Here is a 22,561-nt window from a genome sequence, read left to right on the forward strand (position 1 = left end):
AGACTGGCACTCTAAAATGGACTGTTGGTGCTATAATGGCTTAACCTACTGTACCACAATGCTGGACCCAGATTTTCAATTTTTTTTTTTTAGTGAGAAACCTAAGTGGTTATAAATAGAACATTGGCAAAAATATGGTGACAGAGGCCATTCTGGTGGAAATGAGGAACACATTGTAGACAGCGGGAGAAAGGGCCACCTTTGTTAGAAAGCAGCAGAGAACTTGGACTGTGTCTTGTGGGAGTTAGGACCTGGTAAGTAATGCAATGGGATATTTGGCAGAGGAAATTTCTAGGGAAGATGTTGAAGGAATGGCTTGGTTTCTGGTTCCTGTTGATCGGAGTAATATTCAAAAAGAGCAAAATGACTTAAGGGACAAAAAATGTTCATCCAAAGAGAAGTAAAATGTGAAGTACTTCCAGGAGACAACGGTGGGACAGGTGTAGGATAAAGATTCCCTTCGAAAAGTGAGAGGTGGGAAAGGAGACAGCAGCGACAAGCCCCAAGCCAGTCTGGATGTGAAGACCTGAGACTAACCTTAACCTCTGGCTCAGCACTCCGCCCTCTGAGCTCACGGGGACAGAGTCTAGCCTTTGAGAGAGAAAGCAATTCTCAGCCTCTTAGCAAAAATAAGATCATGGGTTGGATAGAGATCAAAGGTGTGGCTAAGTATCATTTGATAAGGAGATTGCTATGAATCAACCATTTCCAGGGAATTAGGTGATTTCAGGAAGGGAGGGACTTGTCAGCAGGACAATGAAAACGAGTCACCACCAGAAACTGGGACCCATTGTCCAAGACAACAGAATGATGACCCAGGAAGTCATTTTGAAGGACCTGGGCTGAAGGTAGCTGCTGCTCCTCCCACAGGTACATGCTACCAGGGTCCAGGAACTAGAACAACATCAAAGGAAGGGCCTCACCTGCCCAGGCACCTGTTCTATGGACTCGGCTCCTCAGATCCTGTTGCCACATTCCTCATTCACTGCAGGTGCAACTCCCAGAATGCCCTGGTGTGGCGTGCTCTGTGTCAAGTAAAACTGTGGAGGCATGGCTGCTTGCACCAGGATGTCCCAGAGAGCTGGGGAGCCCTGCGCAGAGAACTGCCTTGGGGAAGAAGCCAACATGAAGAGCACCCATTAGGACAGCACCCAGTGGGGCTGTGGGGTGAGGCTGCCCTCAAGTCTCCAGACCAGCAGAGCTTCTGCACTTGCATTCCATCCAGGAGAACCACCAACTAGGAACTCCAATCCACAGACAGCCACGGCGGGGCTGTCTTAACCCAGCAAAGCCACAGGAACTGAGCCACACAGTGGCAAGGAACACATGCTGTCCCAGTGGGCTGAGGGGGCAGAGTGTTAGACTGGCATGGGACCCGTCACTGCTGTTTTCTGGTCTAGTTGTCCCTTTTAGAATGGAAACATCTGGGTCCGGCATGATAGCATAGTGGTTAAGGTCCTTGCCTTGCACCGGAATCCCATATGGGTGCTGGTTCTAATCCCGGCAGCTCCACTTCCCAACCAGCTCCCTGCTTGTGGCCTGGGAAAGCAGTTGAGTATGGCCCAAAGCTTTGGGACCCTGCAGCCGCGTGGGAGACCTGGAAGAAGCTCCAGGCTCCTGGCTTTGGAATGGCTCAGCTCCAGCCATTGCGGCCGCTTGGGGAGTGAACCATCGGATGGAAGATCTTCCTCTCTATCTCTCCTCCTCTCTGTATATCTGGCTTTGCAATAAAAATAAATAAATCTTTAAGAAATAGAATGAGAACATCTCTCTCCTTTGCCTGTGCCACCACTGCACCCTAGAGATGCATCCACATCAGATGGCACAGGGTCACAGCTGTAGAACATGCTGCCTTGGTACGAGTCCGATCTTGACTTTGACCCAAAAGTGATTTAGAGACCCTGTAGACAAGACACTGCACTTTCAGCCTCAGAGTTGATGCACGAGTGAGTTCAGAATGTTGGATCTACTCAGTTGGAATAAATTCTCTTCATATTTGAAAAGGACATAAGTTCTAGAAGAAGCAGAGAGGACACACGGATAGAATGCTCTAGTCCTAAATGGATTCAGACAGACAACACAGTGGGGCAAATTGAAACTGAAAACTTAGATTCCATTCCAGTGTTGTCACTGACCAAGTCAACACATTCCCCTTCTCTAGTTAGGTCCAAATTTTCTCACATGCACAATGGGCAGATTGGGCAAGATGGCCTCTCAAGTCTCCTTTTTCTGATTTCATAAAAAGTGGCTCCATTAGTTATACTAATCTCTGAAGGCTCTAGAATATCATGTTCAGCTACTACTTTTTTCACATCCTACATTCTGATATGCTATGTTTGCTATGACAGGAATATAGACAAACAGGGCAAAAGCGGTCTCTACCATGGACTTTGGCTTGCTGAATCCGGCAACACAGCCGGGCTTATTGATTCTATCACAGATACTGGGATAGGCAGCCAGCATGAAGCTGGGAGAGAGGAGCCCAGGGAGAGACTGGGCCAGTGCACCCAGGACCCCAAGATAATCTGGAGAGCTTGCCCTTATCCAATCATATTCTCCAGCAGCGAGGTTTTGAAATGGGTAACATTTACAATAAATAATGACATGTGAGTAATAGTTATCATCATGCATATTCATTGAATGCTTACTCCATTACATGCTTTATGCACATGATATTATTTAACCATGCAATAGTCTAGGGGCTAAGAACTATTATTTTCCTGTTTCATGGTTAAGGAAACAGCGTCTCAAAGAAGTTAAACAATTTGCCCACAATCATGCAGTCAGTAAGCAGTACAGCTAGCATTCAAATTTGGACAGAGTGATCTTAGGCCCTGGCTCATACTTTGAAGACTTTTACATGGCCACATGATTCTATTCCACTTTGGGGACTCGCTCCCTGACCCCCGGTCCACCCTAAATATAGAGCATCACAACCTGCTTTTGCCTTTGTTCAAAAATGTCCAGGAACACACCCAGACACACTCAGAACCTGAGCATTATGAGACGAACAATCAGACATGACGACTCAGCAGCAACAGCCAAGTATCGTGACCTAAAAAGCTGGACCTGAATCAGCCTAAGCCTGTCACCAGAACTTCCCACAGTGAGGGGCATGTCCCATACATAGGCTGCCCACATAGTGGCAATGAGCCAAAGTGGCTTCTGGGTACTTGAAAAAAATGGCTTAGTGCACTGAGAATTGAATTTTATTTTTAAAAGATTTAGTTATTTTAAAATTGGAGTGACACAGAGAGAATGACAGACAGCTCTTCTATCTGCTGGTTCACTCCCCCAAATGGCTACAAAACCCAGGGCTGTGCCAGGCTAAAGCCGGGCCCCTGAGGCTCCATCCTTTTCTCCCACATGGGTGGCAGAGGTCCAAGCATTTGGGCCATCTTTCACTGCTTTCCGAGGGCATTAGCAGGGAGCTGGATCAGAAGCAGAGCAGCAAGGACTCCTATTGGCACTCTGATATGCAATGTCAGCATCACAAGCAGCAACTTAACCTGCTGAACCATAATGCTGGACCCCAGAAACTGAATTTTATATATTGTTTTTGGGTGTACATTTAGCCTAATAATTATTATACCAGATAGGATGCCTGTGTCCCATATCTGTGAATCTAGATCTAATCCTGATGTCTACTTCCTGATTCCAGCTTCCTGCTAATGTAGATCCTGTTAATGTAGGTGGCAGTTGCAATGACTTAAGTAGTTCCTACTGCCCGTGTGGGAGACCCAGATGGAATATCCAAATCCCAGCTTTGGCTCAACTCATCCCTGGCTGTTGCAGCCATTCAGAGAAAGAAAATCAGCAGACAGGAGTGCTTTCTCTCTGCCAAAGGGAAATGTTTTTACATTTTAGTTTTAATTAATTTAAGTTTAAAGACTGAAGTGCTAAAAAATAATTTTTCATTAAACAAATATTACTTCATGGGTTTGGTAAGATTGTATTTTGCTCTCATCATGGCATTGCATACAAGTTAAGATGGGCTGCAATGCAAAATGCATACCAGTCTGTGAAGGCTTAGTGTGCAAAAATGAAAGTAAATTATCTGAATACTTTTTATATTGATGACATGTTAAATAATACTTTGCCTATTTTGATTAAATTATTGTTAAAGTTAACTTGCATTTATTTTAACTAATTCACATTGTTTTTATGTATGTAATACAAATTACATTTCTGTTGTTCAGGACCAATACGGAGGAATTCTCTAAATCTAGCTCCTAGTTTGCAGGAAATATAGGGGATGGAGGAACAAGTTAAATAAAACTATAAGGGGTCGGTGTTGTGGAGCAGTACATTAACCCACTACTTACAACATCCCACTGATTCAAATCTCAGCTTCTCTGCTTTCAATCTAGTATCCTGCTAATGTGCCTGGGAAGGCAACAGAAGATGGCCCAAGTGATGGGTCCTGTCACTCATGTGGGAGATCAGGATTGAGTTCCTATTCTTGGCTTTAGGATGGTCCAGTCCTATTGCAGCTTTTTGGGGAATAAACCAGCAACAGATGGAACCTTTCTCTTTTCTCTTGCCTTCCCTTCCTCTCTCCCTCCCTTCCTCTCTCCTTCCCTCTCTTTTCCTCCCTTCCTCCTTCCCTCCTTCCTTCCCTTCCTCTCTCCCTCCATCTCTCCTTCCCCCTTCAAATAAATAAGCCTTAAAAACATACCTCCAAGAGGAAGGAATAAGTTAAATCCAGACTGGTATGATATACAACACAACAAGTTAACTTAGTTTCTTCAACAAATCAAAGAGAAGGGCAATAAAAGCGAGAAGCAGGAGAGGAAAGGGTGTAGAAAGTGAGATGAGATATCTTGGAGGGTCCTGAGAACCTTTGCGACAGCCAGATGTGGCCTGAAGTGGCTGCTGCACAGCCTGTTCTCTGTCTGCTGGGTGAGTGAATCCCATGCCCCAGACCCACGGCTGCCTCTACCAAAGGCAGGGCTTGGAACCTGGAGCACCCGACACTATGGAAGGAGTGACCTTGAGTAGACTCTGTAGTTGGGGTCAAAGGGCCAGGACAGTGGCCTCAATTCTTCAGAAACAAAGACTCAGCTTTTACCTTGAGGTGGAGTGTGTGGGAGTTCAGGTTTTCTTCCTGTGAAGTTGGAGAGAGAAACCTTCTCACAGCACCTTGCAGGTGGAGCTGGGAGTGGGAGGGATCTTGATATCAATGCTGGATGAGTGCTCTGAGGCCCTTGATAAAGGCTCTGATGACAAGGCCAGGCATCTGCCCTTGCTGGGGTGGCAGAGGTGGACAAGGGCTTGACTTAGGGTTCAGGTTTGCCAGCTGTGCAAGGTGCTTTCCCAAAAACACTCACTCACAACTACCCCAAAGAAGAGACAGAAGTTCCCATTGGTCAGATAAAATAGCAGGTGCCAAGAGAGCAAATGGCTTGCCTGACGTCACACAGCCAGGGAGCAGCAGAGCTAGGCTTGCAACCCAGATCTCCAGCCAGGCCATGACATGTCCTTCTGCCCTGCTCCTTCCAAGCTGCAAAGCCTGAGTTGTTCACACAAAGAGGAGCACTCAAAGTCACTCTGGCAAGTCCTTCTTAGCTGCAGTCACCATAGCCTCATTGCCCTGTACTTTGTCATCTGTCTCTCTTTCCAATTTTAACTCCCATAGTATGTAGTATGAAAAACACATTTAGTAGAAGTCAGTGTGGACCAGAATAACACAGGGAAGAGATAAAGGGTTCAGAACATCAATATGATCCAGAATACTCTACATCACAGACAGCAAAACCTTGGCAGTGCAATAGACCAGTACAGAATCCTTCATGAATTTCCTAACCCACAGGGCCTCCTGCTACAGCACCCAGAACCCAGCCCTGCTCCTCCCTGAGCCAGGGCAAATCCTATAACTAAAAGAACAAGCCTATCATTCCTACTGTAAGTAAAATATATGTTATCACTGGAGATGCATTCTATCACCTGGGGCCACGGGCCTATGGGAGACCTGGACAAAAGGGCCAGCCACTGCGGCCTGGCTTACGTTCCTGCACAGACCCAGAAAGCTCAGAATCCTGTCCATCAGTCCCAGGACATCCGCACCAAAGATGAGTACCTCTTTATAAAGCTGAGCGGAGGAGGCTGGGTTTTGTTTGTTTTTTCCCACAACACGCTTCCCTCCAAGACCTTCCCAGTGCAAAAACCCAAGGCTAGGATCATCCTGTCTCCTACCCTCTCACTTCCCCAGTCTCTTTGGCTTACAGGTGAAAAAGCCCAACCTGAGAGTGCAGCTTCCTCTCTTCCCAGAGGGTCCCAGGAGTACCACCTCCAAATGACTCTTGAGTGTGGCTTCTGCTATCCTTCCAGTCAGGTCTTCCTGCTGGGACTCCCTGGGAATGAAGGCGCCCACGATCTGGTTGATGGCAGGGAGGATGCAGCTGATGCCCTACATCCTCCTGCTCTGCCACCTTCCAGGGTCTTACTTTCATGGGCCCAAAGCAGTCAGGGGCCTGCAACATGCAGGACAGACACGCACAATTCAGGGCGATGTCCACACATAGCACAAGTCGATCTACTGAGCTTTTGATTTTGTTTAGGTTTTTTGTTTTGTTTTTGAGAGGATCCAATAAACTCATTTTAAAGAAACTTTTGTTGTTGTTCACTTGCAAGCAGATGCAGAGAGCGATTTTCTGTCTGCTGATTTACTCCCCAAGTGGCTGCAATGGCCAGGGCTGGGACAGGCCAAAGCCAGGAGCCAGGAACTTCATCCAGGTATCCCAGGAGGGTAGCAGGGACCCAAGCATTTAGACCATCCTTCACTGCCTTCCAAGAAACATTGGCAGGGAGCTGGATTGGGAATAAAGTGATCAGGAGTCAAGTTGGCACCCCTTTGGGATGCTGGCACTGCAGGTGGCGGCTTAACTCACCGTACCACAGCACTGACAACTCTATTGGGATTTTGAACACATTCTTTCTACTATATAGGAGTCAACTTATCTGAACAACTCAATCCTGCCCATCCCTTTAACAGTCACTGCCAGAGGCAGCTGCTTCCAAGGAGGTCACAGATGAGACAAGAACAGCTGAGAGGGACTTCATTCAGGGCTTGGCATGTGCTCCTGAGACTGCCCAGCAGAAAGCAGAACAACAGCTGGGCTGGAGAGGCAGGCCTCATTGTATACTCTGCCATAAAACCTGAAGCTGAATAGTTGAGTAGGTATCCATGAACACCCGGGTTCAAGTCTGGGCTACCCACCAACAGATTAGGGCATAGTGAGGACCAAGAGGCCAAAGACTTCTGGTCAACCCAACAAGAGTCACCAAATCTGAACACAAAAGTCTATTTATTGACACCTGTCCTGAAAGAGCCCTCTACCCTCAGACCCTGACCACAGGTGTCTGTTGAAGCGGAGTCTTGCTGGGGTATTTTTTAATCTCATATACCCTTAGTATCTGAGGACAGTGAGCTGGCTTGGATGGGAAAAAGGAGACAGAAACTGAACATGACCAGCATCGGCACAATGCATTAAGCCATCATTTGTAATGCCAGCATCCTGTATGGGAATGAAGGTTTGAGTTCTAGCTGCTCCACTTCCCCCGAGGCTAATGCACCCAGGAAAGCAGTGGAGGATGGGCCAAGTGCTGGGACCCCTGCCATCCATGTCGCAGACCCAGATGAAGTTCCTGGCTCCTACCTTTGGTCTGGTCCAGATCTGGCTATGGCAGCCATTTGGGGAGTGAACCAGTTGATGGAAGATCTTCTGGTGCACAACCTTTCACATAAATAAGATAAATGCTTTTTTCAACAAAAGAAAAAGAAACCGTGAACAGACAGAATCCACAAGCCAGGAGCCCCAGGATGAGGACAGATGTTAAGGAAGGTACAGTTCCACTCCTGAGAAGTGTGCACACATCTTCTGCACAGCCCAGACTCCACTCCTGAGCAACCACAAACAGGAGAAGCAGGCAGTCTTGCCAGTAATTAAAGTGGCAGCACATGGTCAGGATATAGCTATAAAGATCGATAAATAATGAGACATGTTTTAAGTCAATGACCCAAGACTGGCACAAATGATGGCAAACAGAAACACACCTATGCTACAGGTGGTACTGGTTAACCGACCCTAGTCTTTGAAAGTATCAAGAGTCCTCAAACCAGCATCCCTTCACCTAGTCACTCCTGGAAATTTAGGTAAAAAAATTACAAAGAGAAGGAGAAACTGGTGGGATGAAAGTGGATCTTCAGTGGACTCTGGAATGGTGAAAGACTAGGTCATGCAAACCAAATGTTCAACAGCAGGAACATAGTGGTAGACAAACCACTCAGGCAAAAGTAAAAAGGCTGTTTATGGAATTATATTACCCAGGGAGAAGAAGGAAAGCAAGGAGTTGGACCATGGTTGTATAAAATAGATAAAGATGGGAGGACCCATGGAAAAATGAGATTGCTGTGTTTGGGTTTTGCATTATTAATGTCATTTCTTTTAGTTTCCATAAAGCTACATATATTTTTTTTCACCTGGCTTCTTCTTTAAAATACTAGACTTCAAAGAAGGGGTGTGGCCCTTCCGTCAAAGTGGGGGCTTTGTCACTGCCAATCCTCAGCCTCAGAACAGGCCACACCTAGGGCTGGCCGCACCTGGGGGACTCACTGGCTGGGTTGGACAGATGCAGGCGCAAACTAGCTCAGTGGCTCAAGAGGTTCATGGGAGGGACATGGAGGACATGATAGGGGGTGCAATGGGAGGAGGGGAGAGGACAGACAGTCTTACACACTGGAATCCTGGTGTGGACATTGTGAGGAGTCATACACAGGAGTACACAGATTTCTGTTTGCTACTCCAGGCTGCACCCTGTCAAGCCTAGGACAGATGTCAATTCAGAATGACCTCAAACATCAGAGGTCACCCCTCCCCCGAATCTCTGGGTAGCATCTTGCTAGCACTGAGAAGTGACTAAGTCTTTCTCTGCTCTTCACTGTGAAGAGCTCTTCTCGGGTTAGTCAATCCTCTTAATGGTGCTGCTGCTCTTCTTAGCCCCATTCTACAGATGAGAATACTGAGGGACTCAGCCTCATGCTGAGACTACTGAAGAGGAATGGGGACTTGAACCCAGAAGCTCTGATATAGGACATAAGTGCCAAGTGTCCCATATGCCTCCCTCAGCCTGGTCTCGTACGGTCAGAACGAGATGATAAAGGCAGAGGGCTCCGTGTCTCTTTGCCCCCAGGATACAGTGGAAGCCTTACTCACACCACTGCCCCCTGCCCCGCTGCAGTTCAGTAAGCCCCTCTCTCCCTTGGCCCAGGTCCACAAAGCGAATGGGAGCCTCCAAGGCAGAGGGAAACTATCATCTGACATTCTCCTCTCCTCTCCTCTCCTCTCCTCTCCTCTCCTCTCCTCTCCTCTCCTCTCCTCTCCTCTCCTCTCCTCTCCTCTCCTCTCCCCTCTTCTCCTCCTTTCTCTCTCTCTCTTTCTCACTCTCTCTCTTTCTCTCTCAGCTGAGCTTGGGTCTGCTTGCTGCTACCCTCCCCAGGCATGGGACTCACCCTCCCCTATCCTGCCAGCCCTCCCCATCCCCAGTGCCCACCGTGGGCCCTCAGCACCCCACTCACAGCTCAAGGATGAGCACAACATCAGTGCGATTCTCGTAGACATCATGTAGAGTGATGATGTTGGGATGCAGCACCTGCCGCAGGATGCTCACTTCCCGCTCGATCTCTTCCCGGCACACGCCCCGCCGGCTGGCCCGGCTCTGCCGCTTCTTGATGAACTTGGCTGCATACTCTAGGCCTGTGCTTTTCTCACGGCACTTCTTCACGATGGCAAATTGACCACTGTGGACACACAGACACACACAGTGAGAACATCACAGCGGCCATTGGGGAGAAGGCCAATGCAAGGTCCTCTGAATCACATCACCTTCCAGCATCTGCCTATGACTGATGAACAGTGACTGGGATGGGCCAGGTGCTGGATCTCCTCTCCTTGCCTTGAAGCCTTTGTGAGGGCCCTAGAAGGAGATGGGCTTGGTCAGGATGACACAGCCTTGTGCTGACAAAGCCTTAGCCAGACCTGAAGTTGAGTATCTCCCAGATGACCGTGCCATATCCAGCAGCAGCCTGGGTCAGCATGGCTTATAGTGGAAGCAGCCTTGCAAAGTTGGTCATTTCAGATCATCCAGCAAGAGCACTAGTGTGAGCCTGGGGCTATAAAACTAGACAACTGATGACCAAGGGGAGGCCAAATGATGTGTCTGAGGTCATCATAGAGTTAACAGCAAACCCAGGCCTCAAAGCCAGCCCAGTCCACTGTCCACAAACCTCCAGGAGAGTTAAGAGGAGTCAAGACTGGGCACTGGCACCCAGGGCTGGGCCTTGGGAACCCTTCAGTGCAGATATCCATAGAGCCCTGAGCCAGCACCCTTGGGTGTTCCAAGGTCTGCCTACCCGCAGGACTGGCAGTTAGTTCCCCAAGTGCTTCTCCATCACAGTTCAGGCAATTGGCAGGACAGACGTAAGCCCCCTGGAGATGGCCAGCAGCCACCTCTCCTGGGAATCCTTCCACGCCCTTTCCACCATTTACACCTTGTCTTCCATTTAATCCCGCCTCCTACGCCCAAATTTCTACTTCTTGGATAATTCAGAATGCTATGGTTCAGTGTAAAGCCCTCTTAATGGTCCACCAGAGTCCAGGATAAGGATGTACTTTGAGCAACCTGGGGTAAAAATGATTTACCAGTCAGTACTCTGAGCATCTGCCCCCATCTCAACAAACAGCCCTGCCTCACCACCATGTTGTTATCAGAATAATCCTTAGTGAGACAGTTCCAAAGGACTTGAGTGACTGCAATAAGAAAGTCAAGTGGAGCAAAGAATATGAGGACACTTAAAAGGCTCATGGAAATGGAGCTCAAAGATGAGTTTCCTGGCAGCAATAATTGAAATCCACACAGAGTTTTTCCCTAAGATGTCTTTTCCACAAATTGCTGAAGATACTACCTAGATTTGGTGACACAACATTTCATAACAGCTCTTTTTGAGATATCACCAAACCTAAACTAAGGTCTCTCTTCTCCTCTATGCACCCAGATGGGTCCGAGCATCTACTCTGGGCTGGGCAGTAAAGGGGTAGCGACCAGAGGGACAGATGGCAGCTCCAGATGAACCTCTGGGGAGATTGCTGTTCCCTGGAGTCTGCGCTGGGCAAGGGAAGTCTGGGTGGCGCTGGCCCTCACATCTCAGCTACTAAGGCTGAAAATAGGGCCCAGTTCTATAGCTCAATTGGCTTAAACCTCAACTTGGAAGCACTGGAATCCCATATGGATATCAGTTCATGTCCCAGTTCCTCCACTTTCCCTATCTACCTCCCTGTTTATAGCCTGGGAAAGCAGTAGAGGTTGGTCCAAAGCCTTGAGACTCTGCATCTACATGGGAGACCCAGAAGAAGTTCTTGGCTCCTGGCTTTGGATCAACTCAGTCCTGGTCATTGAAGCCATTTTAGAGTGAACTAGCGGATGGAAGATCTTTCTCCTTTCTTTCTCTCCATAAATCTGATCCGCCTTTCCAATAATAAATAAATCTTTAAAAAAAAAAAAAAAAGACTGAAAATACTGACTTACTGACTTGGAGCTGTCCACACACAAGGGGCTGATGCAAGTTGCCTGAAGTGAAGCCTCTCAAGCCAAAGTGAACACATGCAGTATGACCTCTGACACAAGTGGCCACTTAGAGATACTTCAGGCCTTGAGGACACCATGTCCCTTCACAGGTGCCAGCAAACCCTTGACAAAGTCTCCAGCCACAGGTGGCCATGGGTCTCAGTGCCAGGAGAGCCACACCCCTCTCCTCTCCCTCCAACAGCATAGAGGACTGGTGGCAGAGCCTGGCAAGTGTCTTGATGGCTGCCTGAGTGTGCACTTGGCAGCTGGGGAAGGTGGAGTTGAAAGGTTTGAAGTGGTGAGATTCCATTCCCACAGCACACAGGTAGCTGGGATGGGCCTGGCACCCCAGTGGCCCAGATCCCAGCCCTGCCCTCTGCTGCTTGGATCAGGATCAAGAAGGGGCAGGAGGGCTCTTGCAAAGTCCTGCTGAGTTGATTGGGCCATGCTGATATAGCCAGTCCATGGTCTTAATGGGAAACAGGCATTTGAAAAATTCCTCCTGCTCTCATAACTCCAAGTGTTTGCTTCTCTGCCTGAACTTTCCCCTTGTGAGAGAGGTGGGCACGGTTGTTCTTCCTCTTTCTCAAAGGAGCCAAGTACCAGGCAACACTACTCACCTAGCCTTCACTCAGCCAGCACAGGAGGAGCCCCCATGAAGGCCAAGGTCCCTAGCCAGATTCTACCTGACCTCAGGTGCTTACAAGAGTGGAGAACACTCATACCCCTCACCCCCAAGTTTCATCCTGTGGACAGCACAACTGGAACTGACAGGCTCCAAGGAGAAACAGGCCTGGTCTCAAGGACATTTGCCATCAGCTGGGGCAAGCCTAGACTGCTCTGGGCATTAGTCTCCCCATATGTAAAATGGAAAAAATGACTCCCTGCTAGAAAACAAGTCAAAGTTAGAAGTAGTTGTGCTGTGGGTTGAGAGTCAAGACCAAGGAATGGCTTGTGGGAAGGCCTAGCAAGAAGCACCAAGAGACAGAAGTCATGGATTCTGACAGTCTGAGGCATGTGGCAGGGAATCAGGGAAAGTTTGGAGCCACCCTGATGATTCCAGGGCACAGCCAGATGTGGGGTTATTCCTGATCTGATCCATTAGCTAACTCCTAACAGCATGGGAAGCGAGGACAAGCAGCAGGGCTGGGACACAAATCCAGAGGCAATCAACTTGCTCTACTAAGTCAACCAGTGCGGGGCAGAATGGAGCAGTCCTATAGCACTGGAACCCCCAGCACACAGTGCTAATAAAAAGCAAACTTGCTTCTTACAGTTTTTAACTCCTGCTTTTCAATTTTCACAAAGTGACATCCTCCTGGCCTGGACCAGGGCAGACTACCCTCATTGCACCTGGCCCTAGCCCTGGCTGATCAAACCTGTCCTGTTGATGACCAAGGACCCTTGCTGGAGGCTGGAAAAGTCTGTGTGAAGGGTGGGGTTGCCTCTCATTTCCAGTCTCTGTCTGCCCACAGGTGTGCATGTCACCAGCTAGCCCAGCCCAGGCCAACCGATGCAGAGCACAGAGTTGCACAGAACACAAGGACCCCACCCAGGCACGCGATGTCATGTAGATCAAGAGGGAATCAGGCAGGAAGTGTTCCAGGCAGAGGGATGCGGAGATGGGGTTCCTTCTACTGCTTCCGCATGTGGTCAGCACAGTTCCTCTCCCCACCCTGCAGGACAATTAGCCTCAATTCCTCTGGAATTACCCTGCCTTTTCTGGGGCCAGAGGGCAAGAGATAATACTTAGACATCTCCAGCCAAGGCCACTGCCGCAGATGCAACCCTTTAGCTACTAGGGCTCAAAGGCAGAAGCAGATTAGCCTGATGTAAAAGGTCCAGTCTTCGATGCCAAAGCCACAGTCTGTCTGGGGATGGTGTCTCTGAGCTCCCTCTTTCTGCTCCTCTGCCGGGGTTCCCCTGCCTTCCTAACACAGCCAGGCTCCAGCCTCCTACAAACAAGATCTTCTTCCCAGGGCTGGAGCACCTAACCTGCTTCTGGGCCCCCAATGAGCATGTGCACAGAGTTGGTGTCACCTAAACTCAGATTGTAAAGTCAAGTGCTGATTCCAGATCCGCCACCTGCAGTAAGAACAAGGGGGCTGAGCCTCAGGCCCCTGTGTGAAGCAGACACCAGGCTGCCCCAGTCTCACCATACCAGGTTGGAAACAAGGCAAGAGTGTGAGAACCCCATGGAAATCACATGGTTTCCACAAATGTGATTTTTTTTTCTCTTTCTATCCACTGGGTCACCCTCACTGATCCTTAGCCTCCAGATTCCCATCACCACATACTCTCGAACTTGACTCAGCTCTATCCTCTGATCCCAGTTTAAAGATAGTTTTGGGGTAGGAGGCTGAGGGTAGGGTACCACAGCAATGAAAAGGAAGGGTCCCCAGGGAGAGTCAGGATCTAAGGCGGTAAATAGCTCTGCAGGACATGGTCACCCACAGTCATAGCAAAGAAGGGACCAGACATCCAGGAAGACAAAGTTGAGTTTAAAAAAATTAACACATAATATGGTCAGAAGCAAGAGCAGGAAGAGGAGTCAGCATTTCAGGCCACAAAGATGACGGTAAGAGACAAAGATTTACCAAAAGCCAGGTAGGCAGCATGTCAGGAACTGGGCAGGCTAGGGAAGAGGTGAGAAACAGGCAGGAAGCAGCAGAACCTGCAGCAGGTGTAGGGTCCTGAGCAGCGGCGACATTGGCCAGAACCTGGAAACAGAAGAGGGCGCAGGGCCATTCAAGAGGACTTTTTCTCCCAGCCAGTGAGCCAAGCCCAGCACTGAATAACCCTGACCACCTTGCCACTGATAAATCTCTTGATAATGGCTTTGAAATTTGAGGTGTGGAAACTTCTCTCCGAGAAACCTTGCACAGAAATCTGTTAAGTTAAAAAGCAGAAAACAACAACAACAACATATGTGAAGCAGCATTTCTGTCTGAGGAGAGGCCTTCTAAAGCCACCTATCCACCACAACCCATGTCCTTGAAAAACGGAGGGAGTGTTCTGGAACCCCAAAAACTCCTGGGAATACAATTTGAGAAGTATAGTTCTCTAGCAGGGAAAATAGGCCCTTGGATGATTCCAAAGGCATTTGAAATTATAACTAAGAAAAAAAGGAGTCAATGTTGTGACACTACACGTAAAACTATTGCCTGCCACACCAGCATCCTATATGGCCACTGGTTTGAGCCCCACTGCTCTACTTCTGATCCAGTTTCCTGCTAATGCATCTGGGAAAGCAGCAGAAGATGGCTCAAATGTTTGGACCTTCCCATCTACATCAGAGACCCAGAAGAAGCTTCCTTTGGCTTGGCCCAACTCACATCACTGAGGCTATCTGGGAAGTGAACCAGCAAATGAAGGATTCTCTCTCTCTCCCTCTGACTTTTAAATAAATTAAAATTTTTTTCAATTTAAAAAATAAAAACAGAATACACATTCTGAAAATGATCATCTGGTCTTTGAAGAAGTTATTCTACGTCAAATTCAGGGTCAACAGTACAGAACACATGGAGGATAAGCATCAGGAACCAGAAGTCTCCAGAGAGCTGAAGCCTGACCTATAAATGGCCCCTGTTCACAGAATCACAGGTGGCTGCTCTGTGCTGGCCTGCGGCCCGGCCACTGCTTTCACAGGTTTGCTCATCTAATTCCTTTGCCTGCAGACTAACTTCCTTCCTCTGGCTTTTTTTTTTTTTTTTTGCTGTTGTTGTTGTTAGAAAAATACTTAACACACAGAGAAAAGGAAGGAATTGCTGTGCAAAGCCAAGTCAGGCTGGGGAAGAATCCTCTTTGGCAACTATTCTAAGTAGAGGCACACTGAATGCTACTGTCAAATTAATGTAAGCTTAATAAATCAGGCTTCATGTAAATTGGACTTGGCAATACACAGATGCTTACAGTAACAACAGCACAGTGTTCTGCTACTTCCCTAAGTAGTCTATAGAGTCTTGATTATGGACACTGACCTGATGTAAGCTACTGTAGCAGTGTTGGGCTGGAAGGCTACCATTCAGTCACCTGCCCATCTGTTTGCTCAATATATGTCCACTCATCCCATCCATCCATTCATACAAGTCCGCTTATCCCTTCCCTAGTCTATACCTCCATACCTCACTTCCTTAAAAAAGTTCATTTGTTCATTTTCATTTTACTTGAAAGGCATAAAAACAAAGATGGAGAGAGCTCCTCCAGCTGCTGTCAGTTACCAAATACAATAGCCAAGGCGGGGGGTGGGGAGAGGTCAGATTGAAGCTACGAGTCCAGAATTCAGTTTGGGTCTCCCACACAGGGACATAGGACCCAAATACTTGAACCATCACCTGCTGCCTTGCAGGATTCACTTTAGCAGGAGGCTAGATTAGAACCAGGACTACATCCTGGGCTCCAATGTAGGATCCGAAGGGGCAACTGTGCTAAACAGCTGCAAACATTCTCTTGTTTACTTATCACTGTCCTAAATGGTAAGAAAAATCTCACAATTGGAAGAATTTCCAGTCTATAACAGAGATCAGAGAAACACAAAGAAAATTAAGTACAAGATGAATGTGAAAGAAATATCTGCAACAATTGAAGAGGCAGGAAAACATATCCAAGCTATTCAGTGGTGGCCCCACCTCCCCCCTTCTCTGTCCCACTTCCTGCCTATTAAGGAGCTACTTTTCTTGCAGAAATATACCAGGAATCTGAACTTACCCTTTCCTATCTCCCCTGTGGGAATGACAGGAAGGGGAAAACAAGCTCAAGTGGCTGACAGTGCCCAGTGGGGTCCAGCCCACCACTCGAGTTCCTGACCATTAGATGTCCATTTGATTCGTGAAAGAACGAAAACAGCCTGAAGTTCTTGTTCACTGTTAGAGACAACAGCCAGGACCAGATTGGGTAAAGCCTTAGAGAGAAGAGCTATGAAGGCTAAGACCTCAAACAGGTACAAGGAAAGGAGCACAGGGAGGACATGGGAAAACCCAGGTGGAGGTTCTGCTCTTACTGTGGGGTACAGGATCACCCTTATCAAATGGTAAAATAAACATCTTATCTTCTAGAACCCCTTCTTCCCCTTTAGCATCCAGAGTTTCATGAACTCTGTCTCTGCCTGGTCCCACTTCCTGTGATCCTTCACATAATTCACATATGGTGACAAAGCATCACCAAAGGGTGACTTCTGTACAAAATGACATGTTCCCAATGCACACTGTATATTTGACCAAGAAAAGGTATAGTAGTGGCAGGTTTAGGCGCACATTGGACAGGTGGGAAAAAAAATCACATGAAGATAGACGATATTTCTGCTTTCCTAAAATTCACACTGAACCACTGGCTCTGCAGAGAAATGTGTTTTGTGTATACATGTGTGTGCATATACACAAATCATAACCAATTATTCCTTGCCCATCTTCCTCCTCTACACGCCTGAGTTTTCATGTTGAGGGACTCTTGCTGTAATTCTCACTGACATACTCAACTTGGAATGGATGCTCTCTTGCTTTTTGACTTCTGTGAAACTTTTATCCTGATATGGGCTTCCTGATCATTCCTCAGCAGTGCCCAGGACTGCCTCTCACAAACACTCAGGGATATGGGGCAGGAAGACCACACATAGTGAGTCTGTGCCAGAGCAGTGATTAGCAGTCCTGGCTCCATCACTAGCTTCCAAACTCCTTCTCCTTTGAGACAGTAATCACAGTAGTAATATGACGAAATACCTACTTTGGCTCCTTCCCCATTTCCTGACATGTAACTCCTAAAATCTTTGAGATGCCCCCTGGTCATAAGGGTCTTTCCCTGTGCTAATGAGCTGACTGGTGGCTGGCAGCCTCTGGGTAGCTTCAGAACGGGAACAGAATAGAGGAGACTAAGGCTGGGTTACAGCATTGGAACCTTCCCACCTTTCAACCTCAGTTCAACCAATCACTATTTCCCAATGATCTAATCAGCCTCGCCTATGTAATGAAGCCTCCATAAAACCCCTAAGGGTTTAGGTTTGGAGAGCTTCCAGACAGCAGAACATGTGTGGATTCCTGCTGGGTGGCTGCTCTGTGCACCTTTCTGGTGGGAAGCTCCTTTCCCCTGTGTGTTTCTTCATCAGTCTCCTTGGTAAGATCTTTTACAACAGGTAACATGTTTTCTTGAGTCCTTGTGAGCTACTCTAACAAATTAGTCAGACCAATTTATCGCCAGAATTGATAGGTCAGAGGTATTGATGACAACCTGTGACTTGGAATTGGTCCTGAAGGTGGGACTGAGCCCTCAACCTGTGAAATGTGACTCTAACCCCAGACAGACAGCATCAACATTGAAGTGACAATCAGACAAGTCAGTATCTACTGCAGAACTGATCCATCGCTGCTGAGATAAAAGAAAAACTGCCACATCTGTTGGTGGTGACAGGGTGTCAGAGATGTTGTGGACAGTTGCATAAGAGAACCACAAAAAGCATTTTTTTTTTCTGTAGCCTTCCACATTTGGCCATAGAAACATATTGAACATGACAGCAGAGGAGGAACAGTGTACTTTCTTCTGGGTCTCTGTGACCTAACTGGACTTTCCTTGCTGGGACTGTCCATCACAGATGAGTACGTCACATGTGTGGATCAGCATGAGACACAACCCAGAGATCCACAGAGCAATTTCTGGATTTCCCACTGTATACCACCTGGTCCCTTGCTATTAGAATAACTGCAGGCTCTTGAGATGTATTGGTTATGTGCTGCCAATTCGATTTCCAGAGACAGAGGGTGACCAGAACTTCAGTTAAGGAGAGCAGATCTTGGGCAGCCAGTAAGGTCCCACACCATCTTCACAGCCAACAAAATGCCAAACACGCAGCACCACAGACGTATTTCAAGGACAAATAACCTGGGGAGTCATCTTAGAGTCAAATACCCTGCAGCCTAGAGGAACCTGGAGAGGAAGAACTGTCACCTTGATCACCATTGCAGGGCCCAGCTCAGCCCCAGTGCTCAGCCAGGGTTTATAGAAATGCTGACCCACACTGAAGAGGCAAGGAAGGGTGGGGCAACCTTGTCACCTGCAATATTTCCCCCCGCCCCTCCCGCCAGCATAGCAGGAACACAGCCTTGGAAGATTCACTTCAAAACCAAAACATTCTTGATCGATTGGTTTTCATTTGAAAGAAGCATGCTCACTGCTTTTAAAAAGAAAGAAAATAGAACAGTGCAAAGAGGAAGCTAAAAAGTTTTGTTTCCTCCCACCTTCCTGATACCTGTCACAACCTTGCCAGTTTGCTCTCTTAGATTATTTTCAGTGCATTCCATAATCATTTTGTTTTGTGTTTAAATTGTTTTTGTTGTTGTTGTTGAGAAGCAAGAGGAGAAAGAGCAAGCTCCAGAACTCTGATTCATTCCCTAAATGCCTCCGATGGTCCTGGTTGGGGTCAAAGCCAGGAGTCCAGACAGCAAGCCAGGGCTTCCGTGTGGGTGGCAGAAGCCCAAGTCCTTGAGCCCTCACTGCCGCCTCCAAGGGTCTACAATAGCAGGAAGCTAGAGTCTAAGCAAGCATTCCAATGTGGCCTGCAAGCAACTGAACGAACCATGAGGCCACAGGCCCATCTCTGCTCACTTTTTAAAAAAATATATATAAGGGAGATATACACTGCTTTTACTATTTTACAGCCTTTTATTTAAATCCTCCACTTACTAATAAAGCATAAACATTTCCCACATAATTAAAAAGTCTCTCAATACCCAGTTTTTTAGCAGCTGCATGAGGGGCAGTTCTTCAGATAAACTGTGATTTGTAAAGCAGATTCTCAACGTTGGGCTTGCATTTGTAATTTAAAAATAAATGTATTTTTTCTTTGAGAGATGTGAGTAAGCTCCCATCTACTGGTGTACTCCCCTAATGCCCACAACAGTGGTAACTGGGACAGGCTGAAGCTGGGAACCAGGAATGCAGTCCAGGTCTGCTACAGATGGTGGGAACACAACCACTTGAGCCGTCACTGCTGCCTCCCAGGGCCTGCATTAGCACGAAGGAGCTGCTGCCAAGTGTGGAACCCTGGTACTCCAAGGTGGGACGCAGGTGTCCCAGCTCTGAGTTAACCATTAGGTCAAACAGCTTTGAATATCATTAAATCACAAATGCCAATCGAAAATTTTATATCATGAATAATATAACTATAAATAAGTCTAATATATAAACTATATATATCCCTGTATTACTTAAGAAACATACAAAAAAGTAAAATCTCTAATCAGAGATATGCTTAGTTATAAGGTTTTTAATGCCTAACTAATCATCCTAAAAGACTGACCAACTGTGCCAATGGCAACAACCTCAGCCCACTTGGCTGTCCCCAGCCAGGCTTCCCCTACATCTCACTAAACACTGGCTTGGTGCCTTTTTTTGGTCTTTTTTTCCAACATTGCCTTCTTTGAAACTCAGAAGATGATATTCAACTGAAATGAAATTTAGTGGGAGTTGATTATCAGTAAGAACACATCTCTTGTGTTAAGGGTTATAGATGCTTTGCTAGTTTTTCCATTTATAAATAAAGCTCTTCACATGTTTAGGATGTTAACCCCTTGTTGAGTGTGTTCCACATGTCTCCCCGGACTAGCTTTCTCATGGCTGAGTCATGATGGGTCTGTTGTCTAGACAGGTGCTTGGGGCTCTTGTCGGCATCTGATGGGGGCAGCCAGTTTGATCTTCACCTCTCTCTCCTGCCTGTCCCTTCCTGCCCTGGGGATGCTCAGAAGGAGTGATCCTCTCCTTAGGAGACTCCTAACAGCCTGAGTCACCCAAACACTCCCACCAGGAGTGTTGACCCTACTGCCTAGGACTGGAGCGTCTACCAGCGTCCCTAGCCCCTTGCCCCCTGTCCTTTCTTCAAAGACACTGTGCTCCTGCTACTGACAATGTTCCTCTTCCCAGCTAACTTCAAGGGCTGGATAGAACAGCAGCCAGGGTGGATGTGCTCTGCTGCATGGGGTCTTGTATTCCCCCAGGGTGTACCTCATCTAACAGGGCAACCAGCACAGCAAACTCCTTTAGAATGAAAAGCCTCTCTCCTCCCCATCCTTCATTATCCATGAGGTCATGTGGTACCCTTTGCAACAGGGCTCCCAGGATGCTCTGCTTCCTAAAATGACTGTCACAAAAACATTTGTTGACTCTGAGAAGCTCATCCTCTTCCTCATTGCCGACCATGAACCTTCCACAGTCCACCCCACTTCCTCTTTGCTGTGTTGGTGCTCAATGATGACAGCAGCAGCCTGGGCCAGGGCTGCACTTCCATCCTCCTTCCTTTGCACCTATAGTTCTCAAACTTTGGGGGTGTATCAGAACAGCCTGGGAAGTCTGCTAATAATGCACTTATCCAGGTCCTTTTTGGGCTTAACTAAATCAAAACTGTTTTAGCGTGCATGTGGTGGTGTTGCATCTTCCTTTCAGCTGTGTTTTCTGATTCTAGGGATCTCTGTGTCTCTCATGGTGAGTTATCTTGTCATTCATCATCAGGAGTTACAGGTGGAGCAGGGCTACCTCACTGCAGCATCCATGGACCCAGAACACAAGCTCAGGAGAAGAGTGAAACTGCCCACTACAACCATCATTGCTCCCAACAGCCAAAGTGACCACAAGGAAGCATTTTCCACCAGAATAGAACAGACCCACCTCCACCTCCTTCTGCCTCCAGGCTTGCAGGTGGCCCATTCCCTCATCCACACCCTCAAAGGGATTTAGTTCAGCCTCTGAGTGCCCAGAGACCTGGCGGGCAGGGAGGGGTGGAAGAATCCAGCCCAAGCCCTCTTGGAAGCTTTTCTTTCCCTCCTTGGTCTCCTCCCAGCCAGCTCCAGCTCCCCAGCAAAGCCAGAATCTCTGCTGGGCCAGCTCAGAACTCAGCTGTGTCATCGCCTCTGTCAACACCACCTCCAATTAGCAGCAACCAGGCGCCTTCGGGGCTGCCGCTCCTGCCCGATCCTCTAACTCTGCACTAAGTTGTTAAGGCTTTGGCACACTGCCCCACAGCCTGTCTTCAAGTCCAATTGTCAGGACCCAGAAAAGCTACACACCACCTCCAACTCGATTTCCCTTTCCTCCATCTGCCCAGATGGGCATCTAGGAGGCCACTGCACACTTAACCCAGCCATCAAGCCTCCCCCATGAGCTGTCTCTAGGGGTCCATGTCTTCATTTCATGACCCACACCGGAATTTCAGGGCGGGCAGAGTGAGCCAGCAGCACTTTCAGAGCATGGGGTGGGAAGGACCCCAGGATCATTTAGGCTCTGTCACCAAGACAAGGACCATAGACACTGCAGGGTGAGGATCAAGTGTAGGGAATAGCATGCAATACCAGGCAAATGCCAACACCTATGATTTTATTTTTAGCTTTCTCAACCTCACTTTCCTTGCCTATAAGATGAAATTAATCCATTTATCTTACAGACTGATAGAGAAAATTTATTTGAGAAATATGAGAATGCTTATTCTAGAGCCTGGCACATCCTGAGTGGTCGTAGAACAGTTTCTGATGGAAGGATGAAGCAACAGGACAACAAGCATCATGGTTCAGAATGGACACTTGCACCCACGGTTGCAGGCTGCCCTGCACTGCTCAATATCTCAGGAACAAACAAAATTGCCTCCCAGAGGCCGACTGGGCAGTCCCTGACTCACACGCAGCCCAGGCCAGCCAGCCAGCCAGGCACATTTTTGTCTTATCTTGACAGCTGGTAGGCCCTGGCTTCCCTCCAGAGCACTGGAGGAAGCCAGGTTACATCTCAACACTTTAGGGCCCAGAACAGCTATGGGACAGATTGTCCCCTTTGGGTCGCCTACTCTCATCCCATTTCCTACAGATCCAGGTCTTCTGGCCCAGTCTGGTCAGCCCAAGGCACGAAGGAAAGAAGTGTTCTCCCTCTCAGCCTAGTGGGGTCTTACCACCCAAAAAGACCCCAGGGCATCGAT

The 22,561-nt window shown here is 47.8% G+C and overlaps 1 protein-coding gene across 2 annotated transcripts in view; it reads right to left on the bottom strand.

The window, feature by feature from the left end:
- DAPK2 (death associated protein kinase 2) overlaps positions 1-22,561 on the bottom strand; it is a 124,006-nt gene that overhangs the window by 42,746 nt on the left and 58,699 nt on the right. Inside the window, exon 3 of one of the 2 annotated variants that reach the window (XM_040968587.1) lies at positions 9,578-9,799. In XM_040968587.1, the coding sequence (XP_040824521.1) occupies positions 9,578-9,799 (222 nt within the window). Of the gene's footprint in view, positions 1-9,577; positions 9,800-22,561 lie in introns of those variants that run through there. The other variant, XM_040968588.1, reaches the window with a different exon arrangement.

Source organism: Ochotona curzoniae, unplaced genomic scaffold (assembly GCF_017591425.1).
Source record: "Ochotona curzoniae isolate NIBS_2020 unplaced genomic scaffold, NIBS_Ocur_1.0 scaffold_4701, whole genome shotgun sequence".
NCBI lineage: Eukaryota > Metazoa > Chordata > Mammalia > Lagomorpha > Ochotonidae > Ochotona > Ochotona curzoniae.